The 12,734-nt window shown below is 41.4% G+C and overlaps 1 protein-coding gene across 19 annotated transcripts in view; it reads left to right on the forward strand.

Moving 5' to 3' along the window:
• The window catches only part of LTBP1 (latent transforming growth factor beta binding protein 1), a 352,163-nt gene that overhangs the window by 221,660 nt on the left and 117,769 nt on the right, over positions 1 to 12,734 (forward strand). For 8 of the 19 annotated variants that reach the window (XM_053667181.1, XM_053667178.1, XM_053667175.1 and 5 more), the window contains 2 exons: positions 7,167 to 7,334; positions 10,380 to 10,607. The exons of 1 other annotated variant lie outside the window; for it this stretch is intronic. In XM_053667181.1, the coding sequence (XP_053523156.1) occupies positions 7,167 to 7,334; positions 10,380 to 10,607 (396 nt within the window). The remainder of the gene's footprint in view (positions 1 to 7,166; positions 7,335 to 10,379; positions 10,608 to 12,734) is intronic. 10 more of the 19 variants (XM_053667177.1, XM_053667185.1, XM_053667191.1 and 7 more) reach the window with 4 other exon arrangements.

The following is a 12,734-nucleotide window of genomic DNA, read 5'->3' on the forward strand; positions in this document are numbered from 1 at the left end:
GTCTAAACACTTTAAACTAACTCGTGGTAGAAAACAGGATAATTTTAAGGACAATTCTGTATTGATTTCTGTCCTGCAAGGGTTTTGTTTTTTTATTTATCTATTTTCTAATGTGGCTTTAGTGTATGTTAAGCTGCATCCTTCTGGTCCCCAGTTTTAAACTTGCCATTTGGATACAACGTGTTATTCGTGGTGATACCTTTGTTTGTTTTTAACTACGCATCTACCTCTAACTCTGCGCCCTAAGGTGAGAACATAGCCATGATGAAGTAAAAACAAGTGCAGTGAATAATAAGAACAGTCGTATTCTTTACATTTAGATTGGTTGGTTGAGTCTTATGGAAATTTGTTACTAATTACTGCTATTTTTCTTTAAAAACTGTCAAATGCAGATTAGGAAATTTTGCACGTAAGTTCTTTTTCCCTGTTCTTTCGCAGATAGTTCTGGTCATAAAGCAGATAGACCATTTGGCGGGTAGTGAAAATTAGACTGTACGATTATGTTTGCATATGAAGTGCGTTGGAAAACTCATGCAAGAATTTGGAAATGTCTGGCCAAAAATCACATTGTCGGCAATGTCCAGAAAATTTGGAGATAATTTCTGGTTGATTGGAATTACATGCATAAATATTTTAAATAGTTTTCTAATTTAAATAGAAAGGATTCTGCAGAGTTTGGATATAAAATTTTGTTATGAACGTTTTTTTTCCCCTTAAATTACTTAACCTGTCTGGTTAAAATTACTACACTGAAGGCTGCAGATTAGTAAAGTTGGAGAACTGGTCCCAAAGTGTTTTATTAAACTTTGACTAGATCGGATGTCTAGCGTTAAGGGCGAACATCCAGGTTTTAATAAGATTGTTGAAATTTGCCAATGAGATTTTTGAAACACACATTTCCTTAGCATTTATTTTTCCTGTCATTGCCCAAATAATACTGAACTTATTAAACCACCATCCATTCTTATTTGAAAAATAAATAATTCAATTTTATGGTTCAGCTGCAACAGCTGAAATGATAAGTATTGGGAGAGGTTTGTTGCTAGTTAAATGTTCCAGTTGAGAGTTTGAAGTTAAAACCTGGGCCCTGTACCAGTATTGAGTGGGTGGATTTATTTTTCTTTCCTCCGAATTTGCCACATGTAACATCACAGAGATATGTAGAGTTCCTTCAGGTTTGTGACTTGGTTCAATCCAGTCGCTGGTAAACTACACTTTGAAGAAATTAGTAGGGAAGTCCAAAGACAGCTGAGAAGAATCAAGAAAAAGGGTGATGTTTACAGAGTAAAGGAAACAAAATGTTGGCAAGATGGCGGTCCCCCCTGCAGCTGTGGGAAGTAGCAGAAAGAGAATGGAGTTCCACACAGACACGCACATACACACACGGAGGCAGTGAGCAAAGTTGCTGTTGCAACTTTGATGGTTGGAATATATACTCTTGAAGGATATAAAGTCAGCCATGGGTACAGCGTGCAGGCAGATTGAGGGAGATTGACCATAGTCATTCAGACAGCATGCTGTCCAGGCCAGAGAAGGTGCAGCTGGTTCTCTGAACTCAAAGTAATGCACTTGGCAACGGCCGAGGAGCAATAAGAAGCTCTCCCTGTTCTTGAATGCACTAAGGTGAACACCCTCAGAATTCCTTGACTTCAGCCAAAGGTTGCAGTCATTTCTCTTTCTCTCCTTGCCCGCTCTCTGTCCTTGACTTAGCCCAGCTAAAATAGGGGAAGTAGGAGGGTTCTGGCATTCGCTGCCTCTCACCTCTTTGTCTGAGGCTCGGGATGCTGCAGCAGCATTCTCCAGACTCGCCCCTACCCACTCACGGAGAAAGGTGGAATTTTAGGGCAGTCAGAGCAAATCCAAGAAAAGCATTGGGTTGGCCAAAAAGTCTGTTACGTTTTTTTCCCCATAAAATAAAAGACACATTTTTCATTTTCATTAATAACTTTATTGATTTGAATATTTTGAGTATGTTGCCTATCTCCTACTATTGGCTTTTAGTGGGTAGAGGCCAGGGGTGCTGCTGAACATCTTCCAATGCATAAGACAGCCCCACAGCAAAGAATTATGTGGCCAGAATGTCAGTAGTACCAAGAAACTTCTCAAAGCACTTTTGACATGTTCGATCAGTCACAGCACCTTCTCCATACACAGTGCAAATCTTTTTTTGAGTTTCAGTTGGGTTTTTTTAAAATAATAAAGCATAATATGCCAAAAATGTTGCATATCTTCTTCCATTTTCAATATTAAAATGGCTACACAAAAATTCACCAATTTTGTTAAGTTTTTTTTGTGCATGCTTATATGACAACTTTCACAATATAACCTAACAAAACTGTTTCGAATGAAGTTAAAGACAACTGAGCACTACTAGAGCCCTTGTACAGAAAAAATTAAAGGAACTTTTTGGCCAGCCCAATATATTAACCTTTTGCAATTGGAGAAGGAAAACCTTCTGATTTTCTGAGTGGCAACTAATTTTCTTCAGGAATTCAAGAGCTTCAGGATGAATGCAACAGAGGGGATGTCTGTAGGTTTAGTGAAAAGGAGCCCAGATAAAATAATTATAAGCCTGGAATTTTGCTGTTTCATAGTAGTATTCTTGAGCCATGGACTTGGTGCTCATTGGCTGAAATAAAGGGTTGGAGAGCTGTGCCCAGGACCTTCTGCCATAACCCTGGGAGTCATGAGATGCAGGACAGATCCCTTCTAAAAGCCGGTCATGGTTATGTACATCATTTTAACTTGACTTCCCTAGCCCCTTTGTGGGATATGTATAGTTCTTATTTTACACATCAGGAAACTGAAACTAAGAGAATTTGAGTAACTTCTGAAGACCATATAGCTGGTAACTAACATTTGAGATTTAAAGCTAGGCTTTATGCCTCCAGATTTAGGGTACTAGATCAAGTTAATGATACTTATCACTTGCATTTGAATTGATTAGAGCAGCATGTCTTTCAAAGCGGTCAGAATTTATTGTACAACCCTATAATTGTTTAATGCTGCTGGTATAAGTGTTTAATACACCACTGGGGAACTCAAATAAGAAAACCATAGCATCTTACCTTCTTCCTGTATTTTGTAATTAAAACACCATCAGCATTAGATATATAGTGAAGATTTAAGACTTTACTTGGATGCAGAGCTATAGGTTTGTTACTTTTGAAGATTTCTCTCATATCTATAGTCAAGAGCAAAAGATTTGTTTTCCTACTGGAAAAAAGACATTTCCAGTAGGTTTTACACCTCTAAAATGTTTTCCCCTCTGTAAAGAGTCCCTGAATCATTTTTACCCTAATCTTAGCAACATGCCCTGCAGACTCCTGTGTACCTACTTACATGTGCCTAGAAGGCCCCTTTGTTATTGCTCCTTTGTGCTCTTTCTATACCCATTTCCACCTATTCTGTAGAGATCTTTTGGTAATACTGATTTTTTTAAGTATAGCATAAAACCTTATGACTCAGTAGGATGTATAATTAATGCATTTAGTATTTTATTAATGACCTACCCTTTACAACTAGTCTTCCCTCTATGGTTAAAGATACTCAACAACAGAAATACCAATCTTGTATAATCCTGGGTAACATGTTGTTCCTGGGTTTACATGTCATGTTGATGAGAATATGAAGATACTAGAGATGTTTAATAAAGTAACTGGAATTGTCATGTGAGTCCCTTGAAATCATAAAAGGGTCATGGGTAATTTAGATATTAAAGTAGGGGCAGTTTTCTAAAAAGTACACCCTGTTAGAAATCTGAAGCATAAGTCAACACTTTTTGGTTCACATGTAAAACAAAGAAAATTTGAATGATATGTAAAACAAAGAAAATTTGAACGATAGCATCAGTAAGATTTAGGTATGTAAGCTAGACCTTTTCAATGGCTTCCATCTTGGTTTTCTTCCATCTTCGAAGAGCATATTTTTCATTAGTTAGTTGCTTATTCTTATGTGCTCTTGAAGTGAGGCCATATTTTTAGAACATGATCTGACACTCCCAGACTCACCAAAAATTGACTTATTGATAACTCTGTAAACCAATGATTCTCTTATTCCCCTAAAGATACCCACTTAAAGTACTTTGGAAGCTGTCATGGAAAAAAATCACCTCAGCTTTTACAGAGAACACTTGGATTAGGAAATGATGAGAACACAAAGGTCTATAAGATAGCTGTTTTAGCATAAGATGTTTAGGCAGAATTAACTTGCTAGACTTTTGCCTTTATTCTCTGACGATAAAATGCCCCAAATCGTATGGTGTGTGTGTATAATGCACAAGATATCAACAGCCAGAGACTCACTTTAATTAACAAGTGGTCTCTTATAACACATGCATACACACACATATACTAATCCCTTAAAACACTAAATTGCTGATTTGGTGTTTTGGCTTAATTTAGGGGACAGGCGTGGTAGGTACTTCAAAGTAGTGTGTTTGGAGAGGGAGGCAGTCAGCATTAAGTATAACAGGGATGGTGCTTAGATAGTATCACGACCCCGGGTGTGTGAGTGGGTTGGCTACAAGCGAGTAAGAGTGGAAAAGTAAGTGGAAGGGGTCTGATGTCCCTGTTTGCCAGCGTTAGGGATTTGAGGAAAGCTCTGCTTTGTTCCACTCTGAATGGCCCTTGTTCCTGTGATCTAGAACGAACAGTAATGTCATTAGTGTTATAAGCAAGCCCTGCCATGTGTGAAATAGTCTCTTGGGAGTTGACCTGACATTGCTTCTTAGAAATAGGTGTTGTGAGTTCCAAACACTTTGAAGAAGAAATTTGGGAGCAAAATCATTTGTGAGCTGATTACACCAGAACTATATGTAATATGTTCTTAAGATTATACAGGTGAGCTAGGTGATTGTCTAACCACTCTGCTGTACACCCGAAATTAATATAAAATAATATTGAATGTTAAAAGATTATATAGGTACAACCTGTAAACATGCACAGATTCCTACAAATATACATGCTATATGAGTGATGGTCAGTCATTCCAGGGACTTTTCTTTTGCAGATAATAACCATACTGCTATTTTTTTTTACTTGTGCTCTATGATCTTTGATTTTTCATGACTCTAATTGCACAGACTCCAGAAGGTGAGTAGGAAAGGGTAGGAGAAGGTAGAGGAAAGACCCAGACTTCTCCCTCATAGCCTTTATTATTAGGCGCAGTGGGCCTTGTCGGGCTTTGTAAGTTTTGAAGCCTTTGGGAGGCCTCCCCTGCTCCCCTCCATCCCCTGCCCTCAGTCTCCAGGTTGCCAGTCTAGCTATTTCGACTACCTTTGCTCCACCGAACTTCTGCTGAGCAGTGATCAGGTTGGGTACAGATGCCCTTGGGAGTGTGGAGATAGCTACTTTTATTATCAGTAAAAGTGAAAAGTGGCGGATACATATTTGGTGTCTCCTCTGTACCACAGGTTTAGCATATGACATGTCTAATCTGTACATCGAACCTTTCATTTGTAAGTGAAGAAGTTACTTGAAGTTCAGCCTGTGTACTAGTCAGGGTTTTCTCCAGAAAAGCAGAACCAGCAGGTAGGTAGGTAGGTAGGTAGGTGGGTAGGTAGGTGGTGTGTGTGTGTGTGTGTGTGTGTGTGTGTGTGTGTGTGTGTGTGGAGAGATTTTAAGGAATTGGCTCACGTGAGTACGGAAGCTGTCAAGTCAAATACCTGTAGGGTGAGCTGGCAGGCTGGAGACCCCGGGAAGAACTGATGTTGTGGTTTGAGTCTGAGGGCTGCCTGCTGGTGACATTTCTTCTTAAGAAGAAAGGCTTTTCTTCGTAAGGCCTTCAACTGTTTGGATGAGGCCCTTCCACATTCTGGAGAGTAATCCTTTATTCAAAGTCTGCTGGTTTAAATGTTAAACTCATGTTAAAAAAAAAACACACCTTTACAGCAGCATTTAGACCTGTCTTTGACCAAATATTTGGGTACCATTGCCTAGCCAGATTAAAATTAACGTAAAATAACCATCATAAGCAATCATAGTGACTTCCTTGAGGCTGTACTGCTGGCAGGTGGCAGCCCTGTGGTGTGAACTCAGGTGTGTCTGGCTCCGAAACCCTCGATCTCTTCACTGTGCTTTGTAGCCCCTCAGTTTCACTGGGTGGTTTGTCGTAGCATCTAGCCGAGATGTCAGTCCTTCCGGAAGAATGAAAATTTAGATCTGAGCAGGAAGGAGGGACAGGGTGGTTTGGAAACAATCAGGTACTAGAGGAATTAGGTGAAGAAATGGCAAACTGGGGACACTGATACAATGGAGAAGAGCTTTGGTTGGTGGGGGGACAGAGGGGACCATCAGGCTTGGTGAGTGCAGCAGTTTTGACATGGCCTGGAGCTGGCTCTGCAGAACATACTTCCTCCACATTTACCTTAGAAAAGGAACGACTGGAAGGCAGGGCAGGAGATTGCTTCTCCTCGCACGTGTCCTTTCTGTCCAGTAGAGTGTTTAGCTGTTAGACTGATGACGTCTTAGCTACTAAACTTAGAGTGGAAGAGTCATCAGGAGTAGGGGTGAGATGCCGGATGAACGTCAGCAGGTGCGCTTTCGCAGTGCCGTCCGCGGGGTTGAGCACACCACCCATTCCTTCTCTGATGCACCATCTGGCTGCACCCGGGCCACGTGTAGATCAGCACTGTTTGCTGCCTCCCGCTCACTGCCCACTGGCCTAGGGTGAAATCCCATGGAGGCCGGCCTGTGAGTTCTCACTGTCCTCAAAGCAAGAAGAGCAACAACAGCTGGCTTACAGCATCAACTGTATTTGTGATTTCCCATAGTGCCTGGCTGCTCGCCAAACCCTTCCTGACAACTGCCTCTATTATGGCTCATTACAGGAAAACAGACGAGCTGTGGTGATGTCACCAAATGGGGAGGAGGTCTATTTGGGCAGGTAGATGTCGGGTGAAATTCTTTTTTCCACTTATGTCCACCTGCCTGATTTAATGCCTTTTCTAACATGGAAAAGGGGACTGGACAGCATCCATTTGGTGCCCTAACTCATTTAGTAAACTGCCTCTAAGTGAAGAAATAGATTTATCCTAAATCTAGACAGATGTATTCTGAAGTGCAGTTTCGAAGCCAGACTTTAGGGATATTTTTACTATTCCGCGAAAAGTCGATCTGGTGTTCGTTGTTTCCTGGGTGACGTCAGGCCTTGTCTCTCTGCTTCAGCGGATACCCCTGTGATCTCTGAAGAGAAGGGGCCCTGTTACCGTCTGGTCAGTTCCGGAAGGCAGTGCATGCACCCTCTGTCTGTGCACCTCACCAAGCAGCTCTGCTGTTGTAGTGTGGGCAAGGCCTGGGGCCCGCACTGTGAGAAGTGCCCCCTGCCAGGCACAGGTAAGGCACGCCCGGCCGCACAAGTACACAGGGCCACCTGGGCAGCTAGCGTAATTTTTTGTTTCTGACTCTAAATTTACTTTTGTCACTTCTGTGGAAAGTGTCCATGAACCTAGAACGGTGAATCGGCGGAAAAAAATTACATGCAAAGAGATTTTCCCGTTTCTATGTAACATTCGGCTTCCTTTCGAATGCTAACAAAAGTTGTTATAATTTATCCTCATTTCTAGGACTCTAAGGCTGCTGTTCAAAAGTGTAGTGAGATCAAAGGCCCTGCTAGGCCATGTGGTTTTCTAACGATTGGCCGCTCACCACTTGCAGAGTAGCTAGACCCTGCGCGGGCTGCCTCATTCACTCGTTTATGGATGCTGTGCTCGTCAGGTTCTGCTGTGAACATTGGAGGTGAAGGGAGTTTTAGGAACTCAAGGGCAGACCCTGCCAAAGCCCCTATGAACTTCCTGGTGGGAGCTGAATATTAAGAAGTTGATTAACCTTTATCGTTTAATTTGGTACCTTAATTGCCTAATGCCCTGAAGGAGTAAATTTATACAAGTGCCTTAATTTTACCAAGGAATCATCAACTTTCCATGCAGGGCCGAGTAGCATTAAATGGAAGGAAAGAAACACGTGCTGCAAATACCGGGCGCCATAATATTATCAAAGAAGCAGTGGCTTGAATTCAGCCGATGTGGTGTGGGCATGAAAATTTACTGAGTTGCTTGTTTGAGAAGATGCTTCCCACCTGGGGAAGTGTATCAACTCTCACAGGGCCACTGAAATCTTAAACTCTAACTTATGCACACTGTAGCAGACATGTTTAAATAGAAATTTATGTTTTAAAGATTGTTTTTTATTTTTGGAGAGAGGTGATGGGAAGGAGAGAGTTAGGGAGAGAAACATTAACATGCAAGAGAAACATTGATTGGTTGCCTCTTGTACACCCCCAGTTGGGGACCTGGACCATAACCCAGGCATGCGCTCTGACTGGGAATTGAACCGGTGACCTGTCTGTCTGCAGGAGGAAGCCCAGCCCACTGAGCCACACCAGTCAGGGCTAAATTTAAGTGTTATGATCCACCTTTGGTGATGGGTAGGATTAGAAAGAATTGGTAAGGCAGAGGATAGTATAATGTTGGTGGTATTTTGGTAGACCAAATCATTTTAGACATCTACAAAAGGCTCTGTTTTCCTCTTGTAGTATCTGATCCACTCATTATTAAAAAGTAATAAAGGATAAATTATCTTATAATTCATAGACACATTTCTCTGTAAGTTCAGTTTTGGTAGCTTTGTAACCTTTACATGAAACATGAATCAAGGTGGTGTCTGTCACACGGGGAGACTCCTCCATATACTAGGACAGCTAAATTTGAAAATAATACAACCATAACATTTTTATACTTAACCAATTTTTAGTTAATATGGTGACTTCCAAGTGAATCATATTTAGTTCATTGATACCTCAGCTATTTGATAGAAAACCATGTTTTCTTCTAGAAATGTCTTTTTTTGGAGTTAAGAGTTGCATTTCATAATTAAACATAAGCATCATGTTCCTCCAGTTAGAGTTGCCTTTTCACTGAGCACTAATTTTAGGTCAACAACAGCCCATAGATCTTTTTTCCAGTGGAAGTGAGAAATGCCTGATTTTACCTTCCATTTTAGAAGTGTAAAGGAAAAGTTCACCATAAGTGCCTTGGTGTCCGCAGGCGGTCACTTGCCTCCAACACCACGAGGATCTGGTGGATTTCTCCCCCTGGGACCCCACACCCCCTTGCCCCCTCCCCTCCCCTCGTCTTCCCCTTTAGTTATGGCTGGGGAGTATGTACGATGGAGGTCGGCCATCATACACTCCTGGGTTACATTTTGTAACAGTACAAAACCGCTTTGCTGGGGAGGAGAGCAGGTGCAGATCCCCTGTCCTCTGGGTGATTTAGCACCTGCTCACGTTCAGGCTTTTGCTTCCTTAGCATCCCTTCCCTCAAATACAAGCACGTTCTAATGTGGCACGTCATCTTGTGGCTTGACTCCTTTCCATCATCTCATCAGCTTGTCCCAGTTCGCCGGGTTCCTTCTCACTGACCTGAGGCTCTCTTTCCAAGAACATGCTCCCTTTGCAGTCCTCCTTAACCAGCCTCCTTAACCAGCCTCCCCTTTGCAGTCCTCCTTAACCAGCCTCCCCTTTGCAGTCCTCCTTAACCAGCTTCCCCTTTGCAGTCCTCCTTAACCAGCCTCCCCTTTGCAGTCCTCCTTAACCAGCCTCCTTAACCAGCCTCCCCTTTGCAGTCCTCCTTAACCAGCCTCCTTAACCAACCTCCCCTTTGCAGTCCTCCTTAACCAGCCTCCTTAACCAACCTCCCCTTTGCAGTCCTCCTTAACCAGCCTCTCTGTGTCAGCATAAGCACTGCATCCTGGCTGAGGCCTTTGGGTTCTTCAGCTGGAAACAAATTACAAAAATTTCAACGCCCCATTTCCCTGAGTAGTGATTTCTCTTTTATTTTTTTCTTCCTCATCATGTAGCTTAGAAAGATGTCACTGAGTTTCTTGTTAATAATTAATGAAATTAAACTGTACCCGAAGGAAAAAAAAGCCTTATTTTTGCTGATATTACACACATACCTCCAACAGATGTATATTACATAGTGTCCTTTGTACATAAAAATCTGATATATTACATATATTTTATGTATAATATATATTGTGATTTATAAAATATTAAGTATAAAAATATATCTCCTAACTCATTACTGATACATAGACTATGTTATATAAAATATATGTTTTTATATATGCTATATATAAACTGGTTGTATAGGATAAGGAATTAACAGATAGAGTATTGTTTAGTAAAAGAAAGGGTTGGGGTTTTTTCTGTAAATATTACAAGTTTAGCAGAAATTCAAGCACTTTGCATCTGTTTTTGAAGATTTTAAATGTAACTATTTGAGTGATGATTTATTAAGAGATACTCATCATGATATTTTCCTCTGTATAAGTTTGCACTTTTAGATTTTTAAAAGGAATATTTTCCCATCCCAAATCTAGCTGCTTTTAAGGAAATCTGTCCTGGTGGAATGGGTTATACGGTTTCTGGCGTTCATAGACGCAGGCCAATCCATCACCATGTAGGTAAAGGACCTGTATTTGTCAAGCCAAAGAACACTCAACCTGTTGCTAAAAGTACTCATCCTCCACCTCTCCCAGCCAAGGAAGAGCCAGTGGAGGCCCTGACCTTGTCCCGGGAACACGGGCCAGGAGTGGCGGAGCCAGAAGGTGAGAGTTGAAATGCGTCGTGGACCCAGTCATCTGTCTTGTGTGCCTTTGCTTTGGGTTCCCTGTTTATACCCGTCAGGAACAGGGGCTTCCGGCCTTAGTACTACTGACATTTTGGGTGGGTTATTCTTTGATGTGGGGGCTGCTTTGTGCATTGTAGGATGTTTAGCAACAGCCTGGCCTCGAACTTCTAGATACTGGTAGCAACTTCTCCCTTCCAGTTGTTGCAACCAAAAGGTGTCCAAACATTTCCAAGTGTCCTCTGGGGGGGCAAAATTACCCCTGAATGAGGACCACTGCGCTAAAGCAGTATGTACCTAGCAGGTCACAGTATTCCATGGCAACCTCAGGACATGGTCTTGTGTTCAGGGCCCCTTTTTCTTGGTGTTCAGTTCTGGAGAGTGATTTAGATCCTTCGGGAAACAGCTCAAATTCATTTCTGTGCCTGGAGGGCCATTTAATAAATATTTATTTACCTAAAAAAGTAAAATCCAGAGGCTTACATTTACAACATCATAGGCTTCCATGAAATAAAGTGTAACAGGCAGTTGGGGTTCATGGGAGGCAAAGTGCAGGAAGAGAGGATCAACTGAATGTGTCTCAGAGATCACTTACTGCCGTCCTTTGGTTTACATCTTGAAACACCTGAGACTCGGGGAGGGGACCTGACTCACCAGATGTCATGCACTGAGTAGGTGATGGGACCGAAGAGCACATTTTTCAAGGGAGTGGTTTAGGCCTTATCGTCCAGACGGAGTCTAGAGACAGTTGTCTTTGACTATCTCTGGCCTTCAGAAAGGGGATTCTGTCTGTCTCTGTCTCTTTATATAAACTGGCCTAATACACTGACCAACTCTGTTACTACAAAAATTCTCACCCCTTATAGAAGGAACAAAACCTTAGGTTTGCGTGAAATATACATTGGATCCAATAAAGCCCCTGTTGGCGTTTACTGCTTGATTCTTAGCTCAGAATTCAGGGTGCTCTTTTATGGATTTTGTAAGGAGAGAAGATGCTCTGAGTTAGTGAAGAGTCGGGCGCTCGGCAAAGCCACCTTCCTGGGACAGGGGTCTATATTTCAGAGCTCTGAACCCATGTGGGCTCTAGCCTGTTTTATTCCACCCTCTCAATTGCTGCTCTTCTCGCTTGGTTAGGCAAAGCAGGGAGGACCTCACCTCCAGTTGACAAGGTGACCAGTTTGCTCCTGTACACTTGGAGTATCACGGCCAGATGTTTGTAACTCCTCGTCTTCTGTGTAAGCAGGAGAAAATTGGCTCTGGCTCAGATTCTGTCTAAAGGCTTTCCTAATGGTGAATTAGCAGGATAGAATAGTTGAGTTGTTCAATCACAAGAATATTGCAGCAGTGACATGAGTCTTGTGCCTGATTGCTTTCGGGAGCTAATGCATTAAACAAACCTATATACTAATGTTAATGGAGACATTGACCCATGAAGAAAATTTTGGTGAATGTTCACCTAAGGCTGAAAGATTGATTGATGAAAAACAAGCCTTTCAAAATGCAAAGGCACAACCACTACCACCCTATAATCATGTGTATGATTGGATAATATGTGGTTTGTCCACCGTATTGATGCTACTCTCTCATTGGATCTTATTGGCTTGTGATTTTATTGTTCATAATTGCATTATCACATCTTCCTGAAAATGCTCACAGGGCTTCATTAAGAATTGGTGTGCATCAAGAATGCAGCACCCATTCTTCATTGACATAGTGACATTCTTTTTTAACATTGACATCAGAAAGCATTTCAAACATTATATATTATGTTAAGGGTATGTATGTGATCAATTAAAGAAAATGTTTTCTAAGATATAGGAAATTCTACAAAATTGAGTTTGGACATAAAATAATGTACCAGAAATGTTGCCTCCTTTAACATTTTTAACTAATAAGAGACATAGAACATCACATGTGCTACCGGACCTCCTGTAACTGAGGACTGACGTAGCACTGGTAGTTTTGCCTGCCAGTCATGTGTAAAATTCTCCAAAGTAATAGTGACCATAACTCTGCATTTGACTTGCTTTGATTCTTAATCCTTTTGGAGAGATACTGGAATTTTATTGCATTTTTAAAATTAAAATATTATTTAGCAGATTGTTTT

Source organism: Artibeus jamaicensis, unplaced genomic scaffold, assembly GCF_021234435.1.
Source record: "Artibeus jamaicensis isolate MK-2021 breed Jamaican fruit bat unplaced genomic scaffold, CSHL_Jam_final contig_465, whole genome shotgun sequence".
Classification (NCBI taxonomy): domain Eukaryota; kingdom Metazoa; phylum Chordata; class Mammalia; order Chiroptera; family Phyllostomidae; genus Artibeus; species Artibeus jamaicensis.